Source organism: Balaenoptera acutorostrata, chromosome 4, assembly GCF_949987535.1.
Source record: "Balaenoptera acutorostrata chromosome 4, mBalAcu1.1, whole genome shotgun sequence".
Taxonomy (NCBI): domain Eukaryota; kingdom Metazoa; phylum Chordata; class Mammalia; order Artiodactyla; family Balaenopteridae; genus Balaenoptera; species Balaenoptera acutorostrata.
This window is the reverse complement of record NC_080067.1, coordinates 79,938,908-79,959,567: the sequence shown is the minus strand read 5'-3', so window position 1 is coordinate 79,959,567 and position 20,660 is coordinate 79,938,908. Positions and strand designations below refer to the sequence as shown.

General features: G+C 40.7%; 1 protein-coding gene and 1 pseudogene across 2 annotated transcripts in view; one reads left to right on the top strand and one right to left on the bottom strand.

The window, feature by feature from the left end:
• Nucleotides 1-18,173, bottom strand: part of OSBPL11 (oxysterol binding protein like 11) — a 110,080-nt gene extending 91,907 nt beyond the window's left edge. For both annotated transcript variants that reach the window (XR_009008174.1, XM_007182785.3), the window contains exon 1: nt 17,261-18,173. Coding sequence is in view for 1 of the 2 variants with exons in the window: in XM_007182785.3 (XP_007182847.2) it covers nt 17,261-17,451 (191 nt within the window). In the remaining variant the exon portion in view is untranslated. The remainder of the gene's footprint in view (nt 1-17,260) is intronic.
• Nucleotides 3,044-3,767, top strand: LOC102999461 (histone H3.3A-like; annotated as a pseudogene).
• Nucleotides 18,174-20,660: the final 2,487 nt, after the last annotated feature.

The following is a 20,660-nucleotide window of genomic DNA, read 5'->3' as shown; positions in this document are numbered from 1 at the left end:
CATATACTGAAAAGTTTCTTTCCTTTTTTTAAAAAATAAATTTATTTATTTATTTATTTTGGCTGCATTGGGTCTGTGTTGCTGTGTGCGGATTTTCTCTAGTTGCAGCAAGCAGGGGCTACTCTTTGTTGTGGTGCGCAGGCTTCTCATTGCGGTGGCTTCTCTTGTTGCACAGCACAAGCTCTAGGTGCACGGGCTTCAGTAGTTGTGGCATGCAGGCTCAGTGGTTGTGGCTCGCAGGTTCTAGGCACGCGGGCTTCAGTAATTGTGGTGCATGGGCCTAGCTGCTCCGCGGCATGTGAGATCTTCCTGGATCAGGGTTCGAACCCGTGTCTCCTGCATTGGCAGGCGGAGTCTTAACCAAGGTGCCACCAGGGAAGTTCCTACAGTGAAAAGTTTCTTATCCAACCTTGTCTTCCAGCCACGAGTTCCCCTCCTCAGAGACAAGCATTTCTCTCAACTTTTTATGTATCTCCTCAGAGATATTCTATGTACCTACAAGTGTGCGCGTGCGCACATGAGCACACACACACACTCTTTTTTTTTTTTAAATGGTTGTGATTAGGGACTTCCCTGGTGGTCCAGTGGCTAAGACTCCGTGCTCCCAACGCAGGGGGCCCAGGTTTGATCCCTCGTCAGGGAACTAGATCGCACATGCCGCAAGTAAGAGTTCACATGCTGCAACTAAAGATGCCACACACTTCAACAAAGATCCCACGTGCTGCAACTAAGACCCGGTGCAGCCAAAAAAAAAATGGTTGAGATTACATACACTGTACCTTGCTTTTTTCAGTTTTCTTAGGGATGACTTCATTTTGGTCTAATTCATTCTTAGCATCTGCATAGTAATCCATTGCACAGCAGTACTACTAGTCCCCCTAGTGATGGACATTTGCTTCCAGGCTTTCATTATTACAAACAATACTGTAACAAAACAAGTTACACATATATCTTTGAGTACATCTGCTAAAAATGAAATTGCTAGGTGAAAAGTACATGCATTTTTTATTTTTATAGATATTGCCAACCTGCTCTCCAAAGGCTGCAACCAATATAACTCCCACCTTTCAATACAAAAAAAGGGTCAGTTTCCTCATACCAGCCTATAGCACCACTGTTGGCCAACAAAAATAGGGTGAATTTTTACCTATAAACAGGACTTTCAGACATTACTAGTAGGCTTTTCAATACCACTTATGTTCAAAATAAAGTTTCTAAAGCTTAAGTATGAGGTAGTGTTATACTGTGGAATGCACACCTAAAAGGGATGGATACAGGATCTAGTTCTGACTTTCCCACTGACTAACACCATGAATGACACTGACCAAATCACTTAATTTCTCCGGGCCTCAGTTTTCTCATGCTTTAGCTAGATGACCCTTTCAATCTAAAATGTGTGTACATTACTCATTACTCAAAATTCTAAAGGTTTTTTCTCAAAAGAAAATTATTTCAAAAGTAAAGTTTGCAAATAAGAGCAACATCATGTTTCACATTTAAAAATTTTAGAGAAAAGTAGGAAATTTTTTCTTGTTCACATAGTAGCATTTACTTATCCCCCATATACTCTCAAAAGGTCTTCGCAGTAAGCCATTTCAATGAGACCAAGACAGCACAGACCAAGAGAACAGCAGGGTACTAAAGTCCACTGCCACCCTCCCTATCTGTATGTCTACTCTCTCTTTCTCTTTTTGTATGTACCTCTCTCTGGCTTTAAACCATACTTGGTTCCAAAAACACATTTAGAGTAACATTTAATTTCTGTCTGTATAGCATAATTCAAGAAAGAATGTTTTCTTCCCTTGTGCTAATTCTTTCAAAATTGAAAGTATAAAGAAAAAGCAGAAAACCATTTCCCTTCCTCCATATTTGAATAAAAAAGGGGGAAAAAAAGGTGACAACCACACAAGAAGCACCAAGCAATGTTCATTTTCATATATACATATACATATATATATATAACCTGACTAAAGAGTTGATTCTTCTTTTGAAAATTTTACACTTATTACCTAAGTAACAACAAATTCAAACGCTCAAGTTTTTTTCCTTAAAGAACCTATAAATATTAATTATTCAAAAAACAACACAAAATTTTAAAAGTTCATTCTACTACTTAAATAAAAGAAAAATCTGGGTATTGCCTGGCAGTTCAGTGGTTAGGACTCTGCGCTCTCACTGCCAAGGGCCCAGGCTCGACCCCTGGTCGGGCAACTAAGATCCTGCATGTTGCCTGGCACAACCAAAAAACTAAATAAATAATCTTTTTAAATAATAGTTTCATCATAATTTTTGGTGGATATATATATACATATCTTCAAACTCCCTATTACTACTAGGAAGTGGATCACCTCCCAATTACAAATGTGTATAATCAAATGATTGCATATCTTGTATAACTATAAAATCACTTGAAATTTTAAAAATATGACTTCAGGGCTTCCCTGGTGGCGCAGTGGTTGAGAGTCTGCCTGCTAATGCAGGGGACACGGGTTCGAGCCCTGGTCTGGGAAGATCCCACATGCCGCGGAGCGACTAAGCCCGTGAGCCACAACTACTGAGCCTGCGCGTCTGGAGCCTGTGCCCCGCAACGGGAGGGGCCGCGATAGTGAAAGGCCCGCGCACCGCGATGAAGAGCGGTCCCCGCACCGCAATGAAGAGTGGCCCCCGCTTGCCGCAACTGGAGAAAGCCCTCGCACGAACCGAAGACCCAACACAGCCAAAAATAAAATAAATAAATAAAAAAAAAATTAAAAAAAAAAACCTTGCTTTAAAAATATGACTTCAAAACATACAATGTATACTCTAAGATGAAGCCATGTCTCTGAGCTACCAAGAATATAATAAGAAAAAAAATTTTAAAGGCATAAGTATATTTTGTATAGACTTTTCCCAATTGCTGATTTAAACTAATTCACCATTTACCATGATAGCAAAACAGGATAAAATCCTACTCAAAGGCCGTCGCTCTCCAACACCAGCGCCAGCTCTAGCTTGTTGAGCACCAGCCAAAGGAGAAGGTAGGTAAGTAAGAGGTCTCTATACCATGGCTCGTACAAAGCTGCCTGCCTGCAAATCCACCAGTGGTAAAGCACCCAGGAAGCATGGCTACAAAAGCCGTTCGCAAGAGTGCGCCCTCTACTGGAGGTGTGAAGAAACCTCATCGTTACAAGCCTGGTACTGTGGCACTCCGTGAAATCAGACATTATCAGAAGTCCAGTGAACTTCTGATTGGCAAACTTCCCTTCCAGCCGCTGGTGCGGGAAATTGCTCAGGACTTCAAACCAGATCTGCACTTCCAGAGTGCAGCTACTGGTGCTTTGCAGGAGGCAAGTGAGGCCTATCTGGTTGGCCTTTTTGGAAACACCAACCCGTGTGCTATCCATGCCATAACAATTATGCCAAAAGACATCCAGGGCTTCCCTGGTGGCGCAGTGGTTAAGAATCCGCCTGTCAATGCAGGGGACATGGGTTCGAGCCCTGGTCCGGGAAGATCCCGCATGCCCCGAAGCAACTAAGCCCGTACGCCACAACTACTGAGCCTGCGCGCCACAACTACAGAACCTTGCGTGCGTAGAGCCCGTGCTCCACAACAAGAGAAGCCACCACAATGAGAAGCCCACTTGCAGCAAGGAAGACCCAACACAGCCAAAAATAAAATAAATTTATTTTTTAAAAAAACTTAGCTGTTAACTGCAGAAAGGATTTATTCATTAAAAAAAAAAAAAGACATCCAGCTAGCATGCCACATACATGGAGAACATGCTTAAGAATCCACTATGATGGGAAACCTTTCATTCTTTTAAAAAAAAAAAATCCTCTTCTTCCTGTCATTGGTAGTTCTGAACGTTAGATATTTTTTTCCCATGAGGTCAAAAGGTACTTAAGTATATGATTGCTAGTGGAAAAATAGGGGACAGTAATCAGGTATTGGCAGTTTTTCCATTTTCATTTGTGTGTGGTTTTTTAATTTAATGATTTAATTTTATTTATTTTTGGCTGCACTGGGTCTTCGTTGCTGCACTCAGGCTTTCTCTAGTTGTGGCGACCAGGGGGGCTACTCTTCGTTGCGGTGGGCGGGCTTCTCCTTGCAGTGGCTTCTGTTGTGGAGCACGGGCTCTAGGCGTGTGGACTTCAGTAGTTGTGGCACATGGGCGCTAGAGTACAGGCTCAGTAGTTGTGGCACGAGGGCTCAATAGTCGTGGCTCACGGGCTCTAGAATGCAGGCTCAGTAGTTGTGGCGCACGGGCTTAGTTGCTCCACAGCATGTGGGATCTTCCCGGACCAGGGCTTGAACCCATGTACCCTGCATTGGCAGGAGGATTCTTATCCACTGAGCCACCAGGGAAGTCCCTGAATTTTTAATATAAATGTGGGGACATAAAGCATTAATGCAACTCAGAATGTTTCAGTCAACAAGTTTCAGCAGTTCAACTTTATTATAATCATAAATAAACCTGTTAAATTTTTCTGGAAAAAAAATCCCACTCAGAATTTAATACTAAAACCTCACTCATAATAAAAAAAAAAGAATCAAATTAAAACTACACTAAAGTACCATTTTTTAACCTATTAAACTTTTAGATTTTTGCCAATCTAATAACACATTACACTGATGAGGCTGATGGGAAATAAGCACTCAATCATTGCCACTGTACACCCCAATGAGGAGAAATCTGATAACTACTATCAAAATTACAAATTGACTCAGTAATTCCGACTCCTGGGTATTTTTCCCACAGATATATTCATATGCTTGTGAAATGTGCAGAAGGTTATTCACTGCATCATTATTTATAACAGCACAATTTCGGAAACAAATTAAATGTCCATCGACAGGGAACTTATTATAAAGGTGGACTGAATTGTGTCCCTACAAAATTCGTATGTTGAAGTCCTAACGCCCCATGTGATGGTATTTAGAGATGGAGCCTTTGGAAGATGCTTAGGTACAGACTGGGGCCCTTATGATGAGATGTGCCCTTACAAGAAAAACCAGAGAGCTCTCTCACGCCTCTCTCTCTCAACCTCTCTCCCTCCCCGCCATACCCCCCTGCCATGTGAGCACACAGTGAGAAGCACCCCCAGCCCACCCCTCTGCCATGTGAGCACACAGTGAAGAGAAGGTCATCTGCACACCTGCAAGACTCCCTCACCACAACCTGACAATGCTGGCACCCTGATCTCACAACTTCCAGCCTCCACCAACCGTGAGAAAATAAATCTGTTGTTTAAGCCGTCCAGAGTACAGTATTTTGTTATGGCAGCCTGAACTACTATTACATACATATATGTGTGTGTGTGTGTGTGTGTGTGTACACACACACACACACACATAGTATTATACCATTTGTGATAAAATTAAAAGTGGGGGCTTCCCTTGTTTAAGCCGTCCAGAGTACAGTATTTTGTTATGGCAGCCTGAACTACTATTACATACATATATGTGTGTGTGTGTGTGTGTATGTGTGTGTGTACACACACACACACACATAGTATTATACCATTTGTGATAAAATTAAGAGTGGGGGCTTCCCTGGTGGCGCAGTGGTTGAGAATCTGCCTGCCAATGCAGGGGACACGGGTTCGAGCTCTGGTCTGGGAAGATCCCACATGCCGCAGAGCAACTGGGCCCGTGAGCCACAACTACTGAGCCTGCGCATCTGGAGCCTGTGCTCCGCAACAACAGAGGCCGTGATAGTGAGAGGCCCGCGCACCGCGATGAAGAGTGGCCCCCGCTTGCCGCAACTGGAGAAAGCCCTCACACAGAAACGAAGACCCAACACAGCCAAAAATAAATAAATTAATTAATTAAAAATTTAAAAAAAAAAGGGGGGGGGGCAAATGTATATTGTATTTACTTAATTCTTTTTAAAAAAATCTCTGAAAGCACACACAGGAAGCCACGAGTGTGTACCCTCTATTTTTAGGTGGAAGGAGTCCTGAGCAGGTGGAGGATCGGGTGGAAGGAAGATTTTCATTACACACCTTTCAATATTTTTTTGGATCAAGTGAACATATTACCTATTCCCCAAAATTAAATTAAAAATACTTTTCATTTATGTTAGTTATAATGTGCAACATCTACAAAATTGTTAAACAAGTAATTCTTTATAGAATTGAGGGTATAGGCTCAGGCAGTATATTAAAAAGGCCTCTATTAAGGTTAGGAAACCTGTTCCAGAAGCAACATTGGTGGCATTTCATCTCACCATTTATGTAATTTTCATTCTGTCCCTTTCTTCCCTCCCTCACTCCCTCTCTCTCCCTCTGTCTCTCTTTGCTATGTCCTTTTTCTGTCCCTGTTCCTTTTCTTTTTCTCTCCCTTCTATCCCTCTGACTAAGGTTTCCAGCTACAGCCAGTAGCAACCATACACTTCAGTCTACCCCTCCAGGGACCTTCCAGCCAACCTCAATAGTAGCAATGGAAGCAAACTGCAATGGCAGCCAAACTCAAGTACAGGGAAACTCCAGGTGGGAAATCATGTTTTGTTACAATACCTAATTAACCAAAAAGAAAATCCTTTCTTTCACCAGCAAACTAAACTACTCTATAAATTGTCCTAAAACCCAGATGGTAATGCCAAAACACTAATGTGACTGTTCAATCAGGCAATTTAGTTTTAAGTTAAACCTGAACAAGTCTGGACACAAATCATTTTATTAAACAAAATCAGTACAGTGGAAGATTCTTAGCTAGGAAAGATTTTCCCTCTCTCAAAGTAGTATAATTTACATCAAGAATATTCTCCACTATTTCCAGAGTTCAGAGTGCTAACCATTACACCATGGGCCCTGCTATCTCTACTATATTCAAAACCAAAAACAAAAGACATAATTTCCCACAAGTCTATTTGATGGACAATTACCTCTGGGACCTAAATTACATGACTTATTCAGAAAATACTAAAAAAAAAAACTAATTTGTATGTTCTAACATTAAGTTGTTTGCGTAGTTTTTTGTTTTTTAAAATATTTATTTATTTATTTATTTAGGCTGCACATGGGATCTTTGTTGCAGCATGTGGGATCTTTTAGTTGTGGACATGCGGACTCCTTAGTTGCGGCATGCATGTGGGATCTAGTTCTCCAACCAGGGATTGAACCCGGGCCCCATGCATTGGGAGCGTGGAGTCTTACCCACTGGACCATGAGGGAAGTCCCCTTTTTGTATAGTTTTAATACAGTATCACTTCTAGGAAAATATGAACTCAAATGGATTATATTTAAACTCGTAAAGCAGAACTATAAGAAATCACAGCATACCATAACAAACCAAAATCTTGTTCAAGGCTTGGTAGAGTTCTCACTAGATTTTTGGTACAGTATTTTACTATTTTCAGTTTCATGCCTGTAAGTTGTCTTTCCCTTGTTTTTATTATCATCTGTAGCAGATTTCAGATAGGAAAACAAAATCTAGGGTATAGAAATATATATCCAACTTCCCTTTAACCCCTACAGAGAAAAAAGCAAACATTTATGACTTTTTCTTCAAATCAACCTCAAAAGAAGTGGTAAACTCTCAAAGACAGCAAACATTAGGTTATATTTAGGCAAATGTCATTTCCCCATTTGCAAATGGGTACTTTTCCCTGTAACAGAGTATTTAGAGTGGAAGATACCAGGTCTGACCACAAAAATTATTTCTATACTATACATTTGCAGACTTCTACCCATTTACTGAAATGCATACTATCTGATGATGAGGAAAAGAGATCTGTCTGTTTGTTAACAGAGGTTAGCTAGCACAGAGCCCAAAACAGGAAAAAGCAGGCCCATCATACACCCCAATTTGCTTCTCGGTTCCTCCTCTGGGTAGTTCTCATCTGTCCATTTTAAATAAACAAGTGGCAGATTTGCAGATTTGAAAATTTTTCTGAAAGCTGACATGAAGAAAAATAATGGAAACACACACATTTTATAAACTTTGAACATTACTATGAAAAAGGAAGGAAGGATCTAGAATTAAGAAATCTAAAAAAAAAGAAATCTATTTTTAAACGGTGAATATACATCATATGAGTATAAATTACTCTGGAAAGAAGAAAATTTAAGGCTAATCTAATAAATTCACATCTCAGCTTTGGTTTTAAAAAAGTCTGTCATGACACATTTTGCAAATGTAGTTGAGGCTCTTCCCTTTTCTGATTCTTTTTCATGACCCTCCCAAACCAAGCCTTGGGGTCCCTACTTTCATTGTTCTGAGAGCACACGTTAATTTGGAAATTAACTAACAGAGGGCTTCACACATGGTAAACACTCAAAAGTATTTGTTGCATGAGTTAAAACACTACCACCATGTTCTAAACTAATTATTTATCAATAATTATTCATTCCTTTAGAGAGCTCATCTACTTTTAATATCTTTATGCAAATAACTACCTAGGAATAAAAGTTCTTTCACTTACTAGCTATATAACCTTGGCCAACTCATTTTGATTTCCGTTTTCTTCAACTGTAAAATGGGGATAACGAAGCCCTAGATGCCCTATCTTTGTCCAAGAGGATTAAATGTGATAACAGAAGTGAAAACATTCTGGATACTACAAAGGCAATTATCTACATTTCTAATGCACCATATCTCTAAGGTCACTTAAACATTCTGGCAACTTAAGCTGAACATACCTAAAAGCAAATGCATCATTTGCCTCCCCCAAATCTGTTTCTCCTATAGACTTTTCAAAGTTTTATTCTGGATAACTGAAGTCAATTTTTACTTCCTTCCCTCACTACTACCTTCTACCCAATCACCTAATCAACCACCAAGGTCTGTCACTCTTCCTCTAATGATTTCCTTCTTTTCCAGCCTACTAACACCTTCCCTTTATTAGCTCATGTCTAGGTCACTGCAACTGATCTCCAAGTAGCTCCTCTTATTCCCCAACAGTCAAATTCAGCCTCCAACTCTCAGCTTTACTTCCAACTGTGTACTTGTCAAATCTATCTCAATCATAGATGACAATCTTGAGTCCATTCATACTAACATTTACGACAGGCACCTTCTTGCATGGCTTGCATTGATCCCCACCTGCTGGTATTCACACCTTTGTGTGGGCTGAACCTCATCTTTCTTCTAATGATTAGTGAAAAGTGATGTGACTTCACTTCCATGCCTAGGTTACGAAAGATTGTGACTTCCTTCTTGCTAGCACTCTCTTCTCACTTCCTCACTCTGATGAAACAAGCTGCCAAGTAGTAAGATGCTCTGTGGAGAGGCCCATGTGGCCAGGAACCAAAGGAGGCCACCACCAGTGGTCAGTTCATGAGGAACTGAGGTCTGTTTCCAACAGGCCAAAAGAACTGAATTGTGCCAAGAGCCACAAGAATGAGCCAGGAAGTGGATCCTTCCCAGCTGAGCCTCAAGATGACTGTAGCCTTGTGGAAGACCCAGAGCCAGATCACCCAGCAATGCTGCACAGACATTACTGACCCACAGACACTGTGAGACAAAAAAACGCTGCTGGGACTTCCCTGGTGGTCCAGTGGTTAAGACTCCCCTTTCCAATGCAGGGGGTGCAGGTTCGATCCCTGGTCAGGGAGCTAAGATCCCACATGCCTCAGGGCCATAAAATCAAAACATAAAGCAGAAGCGATATTGTAACAAGTTTAATAAAGACTTTAAAAATGGTCCACATCAAAAAAAAAAAATCTTAAAAAAAAAAAAAAAACGCTGCTGTTTAATTTGCGGATAATTTGTAACACACTACCTCATATATTTCTAAATAAACTCCAGGTGGATTAAAATTAAACATAATTAATTATAATTAACATAATTAAACATAAATTAAACATAAAACCACCAAATCATCTTAAAACTAAATGAAAACAAATATTCATAAAAATAATTTTCTATAATTTGAAGTGAAAGAAAAAAAGAGTAAGAGTCTGACTTATACAAGTTTTCTATATGCCTGGAAAAAGGTAATAAATTAAAATACAAAGACTATGGAAAATCTTTGCAGCAAGTATACAAAATACCTAACCATACAAAATTAAAATATATTATATGTAGTTATATATTTGTTATATAAAAAACTAATATAAAAAAAAACAACAAAAAAAAACTAATATAAATCTGAAACTATAGTGAAGAAATCAGTAAAAGATAGTGCCTCCAGGGAGGAAAGCTGGGTGGCTGGGACAAGTACGTAAAGTAAACATTTCACTGTATATCCCTCTTTTATCAAAGTAGTTTAAAGCATTATTGATATTAAAAAATTAATTAGTATGGAATATTTTAAAATAGACTTCAAGGACTTCCCTGGTGGCACAGTGGTTAAGAATCCAATGCAGGGGACACGGGTTCGAGCCCTGGTCCGGAAAAATCCCACACACCGTGGAGCAACTAAGCCCATGCGCCACAGCTACTAAGCCTGAGCTCTAGAGCCCGCGAGCCACAACTACAGCGCCCACATGCCACAAATACCTAAGCCCGCACGCCTAGAGCCCGTGCTCTGCAACAAGAGAAGCCACCGCAATGAGAAGCCTGTTGCACCGCAACGAAGAGTAGCCCCTGCTCGCTGCAACTAGAGAAAGCCCACTCACAGCAACGAAGACCCAATGCAGCCAAAAATTAAATAAATAAATAAACAAACACCGACGTAATTAAAAACAAATAAGTACTTAAAATAGACTTCAAGTATATTAATAAAAATATTGAGAAAATATTAATAGAAAAATAAAAGATATAAGCAGCTATTTCACATAAGAAAAAATAAAATTAATCATAAAGAAAAATAAAGTAATAATGGATCAGAGACCTAAATGTAAGTGCTAAAATATAAAACTCTTAGACAAAAACATATGAGCAAATCTTTGTGACCTTGGACTTGGCAATGATTTCTTAAATGTGACACCAAGTATAAGCAAAAGAAAAACAGACTGGGCTTCATAAAAATTAAAAGCTTCTGTGCTGAAAGTAATTTCATCCAGAAATTGAAAAGATGGGAATTCCCTGGCAGCCCAGTGGTTAGGACTCAGTGCTTTCACTGCCATGGGCCTGGGTTCAATCCCTGGTCGGGGAAATAAGATCTGGCAAACCACGTGGCATGGCAAAAAAAAAAAAGTGAAAAGACAACCCACAGAACAGGAGAAAATATTTGCAAATCATATATCTGATAAGGAAATTGTATGCAGAATACATAAAGAACCCTTACAACTCAAAAAAACCCCCCAAAATCCAAATTAAACATGGCCAAAGGACATCAACAAAAAGTCTACAAATAATAAATGCTGGAGAGGGTGTGGAGAAAAGGGAATCCTCCTACACTGTTGGTGGGAATGTACGTTGGTGTATCAACTATGGAGTACAGTACAGAGGTTCCTTTAAAAACTAAAAATAGGGGTTTCCCTGGTAGCACAGTGGTTAAGAATCCACCTGCCGGGACTTCCCTGGTGGTGCAGTGGTTAAGAATCTGCCTGCCTCCCGGGTTTCGGCACCAAAAAAATAAAAAAAAATAAAAAAAACAAACAAGAAAAGAATCTGCCTGCCAATGCAGGAGACACGGGTTCGAGCCCTGGCCCGGGAAGATCCCACATACTACGGAGCAACTAAGCCCATGAGCCACAACTACCGGGCCTGCACTCTACAGCCCGTGAGCCACAACTACTGAACCCACGTGCTACAACTACTGAAGTCCGTGCACCTAGAGCCTGTGCTCCGCAACAAGAAAAGCCACCGCAATGAGAAGCCCGCACACCACAACGAAGAGTAGCCCCAACTAGCCACAACTAGAGAAAGCCTGCACACAGCAACGAAGACCCAACACAGCCAAAAATAAATTTATTTTTAAAAAAACTAAAAGTAGAGTTATCATATGATCCAGCAATCTCACTCCTGTGCATATATCCGGAAAAGACGAAACTCTAACTCAAAAAGATTCATGCACCCCAATGTTCACAGCAGCACTATTTACAATAGCCAAGACATGGAAGCAACCTAAATGTTCATCAACAGATGAATGGATAAAGAAAATGTGGTATATATATACATATATATATATACAATGGAATACTACTCAGCCATAGCCATACAAAAAAATAATGCCATTTGCAGCAACATGGATGGACCTAGAGATTATCATACTAAGTGAAGTAAGTCAGGCAGAGAAAAACAAATATCATATGATATCACTTATATGTGGAATCTAAAAAAAGATACAAATGAACTTATTTACAAAACAGAAATAGACTCACAGACATAGAAAACAAATTTATGATTATCAAAGGGGAAGGGGGTAGGGATAAATTAGGAGTTTGGGATTAACAGATACAAATTACTATACATAAAATAAACAACAAGAACCTACCGCATAGCACAGGGAACTATATTCAATGTTTTGTAATAACCTATAATGGAAAAGAATCTGATATATATATATATACATATATATATATCTGACATTTGCTGTATACCTGAAACTAGCACAATATTGTAAACCAACTATAGTTCAATTAAAAAAAAAATGGCCAAAACCTCTGAACAGACATTTCTCCAAAGAAGGTAATACAAATGACCAGTAAGTACATGAAGATACTCAACATTATTAGTCATCAGGGAAATGCAATTCAAAACCACAATGTGCCACCACCACCATTTCATACCCACTAGGATGGCTAAAACCAAAAAGACAGACAATAACAAGTGTTGATGAGAAGGTGAAGAGATTAAAACCCTAACACACTGCTGATAAGAAGGTAAAATGGTGCAGCAGCTTTGGAAGATGGTCTGACAGTTCCTCAAAAAGTTAAACAGTGGCTTCCCTGGTGGTGCAGTGGTTGGGAATCTGCCTGCCAATGCAGGGGACACGGGTTCGAGCTCTGGTCCAGGAAGATCCCACATGTCACGGAGTGACTAAGCCTGTGCACCACAACTGCCAAGCCTGCGCTCTAGAGCCCGTGAGCCAAAACTGCTGAGCCCATGTGCCACAACTACTGAGGCCCGTGCGCCTAGAGCCCATGCTCCACAACAAGAGAAGTCGCTGCAATGAGAAGCCTGCACACAGCAACGAAGAGTAGCCCCCACTCGCCGCAACCAGAGAAAAGCCTGCGTGCAGCAACGAAGACCCAAAAATAAAATAAATTTTAAAAAAAGAGTTAAACAGTTACCATATGACCCAGCAATTCCACTCCCAGGTATATATCCAAGAGAAATGAAAACATATGTCCACACAAAACTAGAACACAAATGTTCAAAGCAGCATTATTCATAATAACCACAAAATGGAAACAACCCAAATGACCATCAACTGATGAAGAGATAAGCAAAACATGGTATACACATAAGTGGAGTATTATTCAGCCACAGAAAGGAATAAAGTAACGATACATGCGACAACATTTATAAACCTTGAAAAACATTATGCTAATTAATTTTCTAAGTCTGCAAAGCCAAAGCCCAGGGTTTGAAGCACAGTCTTTACTAAATTTCAACCACTCCCTAAGACATAACCTGAAATCTTCATTTTTTAAAACGGGATAGTAGCAAATTACAGGTAAGCACTTGAATTTACGGCTCTCAAGTTACAGAGAGAGCTGTTGAGGCCATGGAAAAGACTGAGATAACAAACAGAAAACATGAGCTTAAGAACAGAAGATGATGAAGTATCACATCAGCTTCTAAAGGAAAAGAGCCAAAGAAACCAAAGAAATGAAAAAGGAGAAATTAGACGACAGAGCAATAAAGGAGAAACCAAGAGAAGGTAATGTCAAAAAAGCCAAGAAAAGAATAATAACAGATACACTTGCAGAGATATCAACTGGAATAGGAATCTAAAAACATTCATCATTTTTAACTCATATCCTTGGTAAGGACAGAGCCAACTGTCATGGGTTGAGCAATAAATGAGGGTTAAGGAAATGGAGGCAGTTTGAGTGTAAACTGTTTTTAAGGGGAAAGGATTTAGGTTAGTTTTCATTATTGTTGCTGTTTTTAAAGTCTAGAGCTTTGGGCCTCACAGGAAGAAGCCAGGGAAGAAGGAGCAATGCAGGACAATGGATAAAATTGTTTGGTCAGTGTCATAGAGGACAAGGGGATAAATTCGATTGAGAGGTAGGCTGAAGGATTAGCTTCGAACAAGCCTCATTTAAGTAAAGAGATGTGTCAGTATGTAAATGCAGTAATGTGTTACATATCTGCATCCTTGGGGAAGAGTTCCACATAACTGAATTTTCCAGATACTTAAGCATTTTAAAAAAAATTTTAGCTATTTTCCTTGAAATTGTTCACCACTGTATCTTACAGTTCTTTGCTTAAACAGACTGTGCTTTCCTGGATGACTTAAAGTCACTGTAACTATGATTATGTTACTAGGAAGTAATACAGCTTAGTCTGCATGTTAACTTTTCAAATCTTTGACTGTCCTATGCTGTCAGTTGCCATTTCCTGTTAAACTTCCCCTGATAACTTTTTTCATTTGTGCTTCCAACAGATTCTAGTTTGAAAATTATATAACCAGTAAATAATACCCTAAGTAAGGGATAATAGGGTCCTGAATCAAAGTATAGGAGTAAAGTATATGGCTTTATGACAGTGTTAAGAAACCTGTTTCACTTTTTAATTCAATTAAGACTGGGTTTCAAAGAGTTGAGGATGTCAGAAGACTGACCTCTGGCTACATGAAATATTATTTTATCTTGCTTCCTTAAGTCATATCAAAATAGCCCTGCCAAGTTATTGATAATTTTATATGGTTAGTCTTAAACCACAAAAGAAAAAGCATCATGCATTCCAAAAGTGAGCCTAGACATCTCACAGTAACTAAATATACTTTCCTGTCATATAATCACTTAACAATAAAAAGTTATAATCTTCTACACTTTGTTTCTGTGTGTTAATATAGTCATGCATATTTCACATATATGCATATTATTCATGATAAATGTATATCCTTCATGAAATCTTGACTTTAATCACTTTCAAATTTCACAAGTACAAACAGCACAAAAGCTAAAAAGAACCGAGAGCTAAGCACACAGGCAGTCAGTTAACCAAAATTTAAGAATTCATTCCTATAGTTCCAATACCATGAGATATTCCAATTTCATTCATTCTTAAGATTCTGAATAATCCAGCAGTTCCACTTCCAGGTATTTATCTGAAGGAAAGGAAAACACTAACTCAAAAAGATATCTGGACCCCCATGTTCATTGCAGTGTTATTTAAAATAGCCAAAACATGGACGCAACCTAAGTGTCCATCAGATGGACAACGATGATTGGACAAAGAAAATGTGGTATATATACACAATGGAACATTATCCAGCCATAAAAAAGAAGGAAATCTAGCCATGTGCACCAACATGGATGAACTTTGAGGGCATTATGCTAAGTGAAATAAGTCACAGAGAAAAGACAAATACTGTGTTATCTCTCTTACATATGGGATCTAAAAACAAAACAAAACTCATAAATATAGAGAACAGATTGAGGGTAGCCAGAGGGAGGGGTGGGTGAAATGGGTGAAGGTGATCAAAAGGTACAAACTTCCAGTTATAAAATAAATAAGTCCTGGAAATGTAATGTACAGCATGGTGACTATAGATACCATATAGATACCATATACTGTATCAAACATTTGAAAGTTGCTGGGACTTCCTGGTGGTCCAGTGGTAAAGAATCCACCTTACAACGCAGGGGACGCGGGTTCGATTCCTGGTCGGGGAACTAAGATCCCACATGCCGTGGGGCAACTAAGCCCACGTGCCACAACTACTGAGCTGGTGTGCCTCAACTAGAGAGCCTGCATGCTGCAAACTACAGAGCCCACGCACTCTGGAACCCACGCACCACAACTACAGAGCCCATGGGCCCTGGAGCCTGCGTGCCACAACTAGAGAAGAGGAAGCCCCACGCACCACAACTAGAGAAAGCCCGCGTGCTGCAACGAAGAGCCTGCACGCCTCAACGAAGGTCCCGCATGCTGCAACTAAGACCCGACACAGACAAAAATAAATAAAATAATAAATAAATATTTAAAAAAATAAGAAAGTTGCTAAGAGAATTCTCATTAAAAAAAAACTAACTCTGTGGTGACAGATGTTAACTAGATCTATTGGGGTGATCACTCCACAGTACATACAAATATCAAATCTTTATGTTGTACACCTGAACCTAATATAATGTTACATGTCAAATATTTCTCAATTTGGAAAAAAAGATTCTGGATGGTTATACCCACCTATCCTTTACATATCAAAAACAAAAAATAAAACTACCATTGCTTCTCCAGTACTCACTTCCTGTTCCTTCAGTTTTTCATTCATATCAATGAAAATTAATAAATGTAGAATCTCTCAAAGACAGAGAGGTGTGAGTGGCCTGATCGAGTCAAACTGAAACATCTCACTAGTTTAGAGTTTCGGAGGCACTAGCAGTTGTACTTTTGCCTCTGTATTCAGATTATTTATGTACATCTCTCCTTCTAAATCGCAAACACCATGAGGGCAAGAATCTTTTCTGACTGAATGATTCCATCCATCACTGGATAAACATGTTTTGAGCACCTAGCATTTGCTAGCCTCCGGAGCGAGCTGAGTTCCACAGTCCCTACCCTCAACAAGCAAGCAAGGGAGGCAGACTTACTGTAAACAAATTACAATATAGGAAAAACAAAAGTGAGTATAGAATCAAATCAGAGAAAAAATTAGCTCTAGAGTCGTAGAGGAAGTTCAGGGATACATTTATGTGTTCTCCAAAAGGCCTTCAATAAGTACCTGTTGAATGAATGGACAAATGAATGAATTAAATCTTGCTAATGAAAGATGAGGGACTTCCCTGGTGGCGCAGTGGTTAAGAATCCGCCTGCCAGTGCAGGGGACACGGGTTCGAGCCCTGGTCCGGGAATAATCCCACATGCCGCGGAGCAACTAAGCCCGTGTGCCCCAACTACTGGGCCTGCGCTCTAGAGCCCAGGAGCCGCACTACTGAGCCCGCGTGCCACAGCTACTAAGCCCGTGTGTTGGAGTCCGTGCTCCGCAACAAGAGAAGCCACCGCAATGAGAAGCCCACGCACCACAAAGGGTAGCCCCTGCTCGCCGCAACTAGAGAAAGCCCGCACGCAGCAACAAAGACCCGACGCAGACATAAATAAATAAATAAATAAATAAAATTTAAAAAAAAAAAAAAAAGATGAGACCCCAGGTCCAAATGAAATGTATTAGTTACTTTTGAAGTTAGTGAATAAACGTCATCCTTAAGCAACTGCAGGAATGCAGACTCCAGCACACCCCGACCTCAGGCTATTACCGTGGAGAAAGGGCCATACCTGTACTGCCAGCCTTTGGCACTGCCGCCTCGGCTGCTGCCGCTGCTGCTGCTTCCACCCCCACAGCTGCTGTTGCTGCTGTTCTTGTTCGGGGTCACCGCGGTGGCCAGGCCCTCCAGCCTTCCTTCGCTCTCGGAGACTTTCATTGTTGACACTGGTTCACCCCCCTGCATCTTAACTCCAAAGTCCATTTGCCCTTCTTGGGCGGGAGAGAACAACTCTGTAATTTTGTAAGTGATAAGATTTAAGATCTGATCTGAAGGTGATCCCAGTTGCTAAACCAGACAGGGGCTGGAGTAGTAATCATCAAATGGAATACAAGCATTCCCCCTGAAAGAAAACTTTTAAGAGGAGAGGGGTAGCGATGAGGACAGATGTCCTTTCAATATGTATCTCCTTCTGGGCAAAAGCAAGGAGAAAAAAAATCACCCTGCCAGAGGATTTGGTGGCATGCTCAAAGGAGAAGCAGGAGCAGCGTGGGGAGGTCGCGGACTCTAGCCAGGAGTGCTGGGCGAAGGACGGACCACGGACGGGAACCCGCGGCCTGACCTCTGGGCTGACGGACTGACCCGCCGCGCTCCCTCTGCTCCTCCGGCCGGTCCTCAGCGGGAGGGTCCGGTCCAGCCCGCTCGCCGGTTCCCGCCGCAGCCCTCGAGAAAGAGCTGGAGCCGCCCGCAGCCAGCCCGGGAGGAGGGTCGGAGAAGGAGGCCGCCGAAGGCGGGACGCCGGCTCCCAGGGTCGCCTCGCCTCCAGGTACAGGCGAGCCGCTCGGGGCGACTTCCTCCAACGCCCCCGGCCCTGGGCCTTCGACTGGGTTCCCAGGGGCAGGACGAGTCCCTTGCACTCTCTCCAGCCCAAATGTGAAAGCCACAGCTGCGGCCGCCACCCCACCCACTGCCCCCCGGCTGGTCACCCGCCCGCCTGCTCTCTCCCCCCACTTCCCTTCCGGAGTAGCGTGAGCTCACTTCCCCCAGAGCAGAAGCCCCTGGCGCCATCTTGGAGCAGGGCACGGGGCCCTGAAGGGGGCGGAGCCTCGGCGATGGCTGTGCTGGGGCGGCGGCGGACTCCGAAGAAAGGGAGGCGGTGGGCAGCAGAGGGAGGAGGCAGTGGGACAACCAAGGAGGGAGAAACAAAGGAGTTAGTGCCCTACTGGAGGGTGACTTCCGGCCTTCCTAACCCGGGCCAGGCCTTCCATTTGAGGGCCCATTTCAGTCATTTTAGGAAGAAAGCTTAGAAAAATAATATCATTTCTATAAGGAATTACAAAACCATTTCTTCATTTTAGTTATTTTGAAAAAAAAAAAAAGCATGATATTGGCATAAGGCAAATCAGTGTTATAAATGAAAAAGGAACTGGCCTGGAAATTAGAGCTCTCGGTATCAAAGTATCAAAGTATTCCTTCTGACCTCAGACAACTCGTTCACCCTCCTTAGACCTAGATTTTTGCATTTGTAAAATGAGTGTTTAGGTTATTTCTAAAGTCCCTTCTAATTGTAAATAATAGTTTCTAACAACATGACTTATGAATTGAATGTACACCATATGCGAAACACTATGGCAGAGGCAAAGAAGTATTACTCAAAGAAAGTAAATAAAGTAGTAAAGTAGATACAGATATACAGGTAATTAAGGCCATGAGGAAAATAAGAGGAGATGATATAGAAAATAAGAGAGATGGAATAGAGAACTTAACTTTAGAAAGAACAGTTGAGGAAAGTCATCTATCAGGAGATGGCATTTAAAGTGAGAGAATAAAGAAACGTGAGGAAGCTAAGGGACTAGCAAGCTTTACTTATTTTGGGAGATGAGAGACCTGGGACCTGGAGCATGGTGAATAAGAGAGTGGTGTGAAATGAAAGTGAAGAGATAGGCAGAGAAATTTGGATTTTATTGTAAGTGCAATGGAAAGTCATTGAAAATTTTAATAAAGGAGGACTGTGATCTGACCTATGTTTTTAAAAGATCTCTCTATTCTTTTCAGCAGATGGTGCTGGGACACTGGCTATTCACATACAGAAGAATGAAATTGGACCCCTACCTCACACCATACGCAAAAGTTAACTCCAAATATATGAAAGACATAAATGTAAGAGCTAAAACAATAAAACCCTTAAAAGAAAAACATAGGTGTAAATGTCCACAACCTGGGGTCAGGCAAAGCCTTTTGGATACAACATCAAAGCATAAGTGACAGAAGAAAAAGTAGATTGGGTTTCATGAAAATTAAAAACATTTGTTCTGTAAACCATACCATCAAGAAGTAAAAAGCCAATCCATAAAATGGGAGAAAAATATTTGCAAACCATATATCTGACAAGGGACTTATATCCAGAATACGTAAAGAGCTCTTACAACTCATTAATAAAAAGATAAATAACCAAATTTTAAAATGGACAATGGAACTGAATAAATATTTCTCCAGAGAAGATATAGCAAAGGTCAATAACTACATTAAGAAGTTCTCAACATCGTTACTAACCAAAGAAACAGAGATCAAAACCTCAATGAGATAGCGCTTCACACCCACTAGGATGGCTACAATCACAAAGGTAGAGAAGGGAATTCCCTGGCAGTCCCATGGTTAGGACTCTGAGCTTTCGCTGCCGAGGGTGTGGGTTCAATCCCTGGTCGGGGAATTAAGATCCTGTAAGCCATGTGGTGTGGCAAAAAAAAAAAAAAAAAAAAAAAAAAAAAAATATATATATATATATATATATATATTTTTATATGTGTGTGTGTATATATATATATATATACCTTTTACATACATAAATATATACCTTTTATATATATAAATATATACATATATATAATATATATATATATATATATATATATATATATATGTATAAAAAAGTAGAGAACAACCAAACCAATGTTGGTGAGGGATGTGGAGAAATTGGAACCCTCATACACTGCTAGTGGAAATGTAAAATGTGGTTATATCCACACAATGGAATATTAGTTGGCCATAAAAGGAATGGAGTGCTAATATATGCTACAACAAAGACTGACTTCAAAAGCATTATGTTAGGGGCTTCCCTGGTGGTGCAGTGGTTGAGAATCTGCCTGCCAATGCAGGGGACACGGGTTCGAGCCCTGGTCTGGGAAGATCCCACATGCTGCAGAGCAGCTGGGCCCGTGAGCCACAATTACTGAGCCTGCGCGTCTGGAGCCTGTGCTCCGCAACAAGAGAGACTGCGATAATGAGAGGCCCGCGCACCGCGATGAAGAGTGGCCCCCACTTGCCGAAACTAGAGAAAGCCCTCACACAGAAACGAAGACCCAACACAGCCATAAATAAATAAATAAATAAAATTAAAAAAAAAAAAAAAAGCATTATGTTAAGTGAGAGAAGCAAGAAAGCAAAAGCCACATAGTGTGTGCTTCCATTTATAT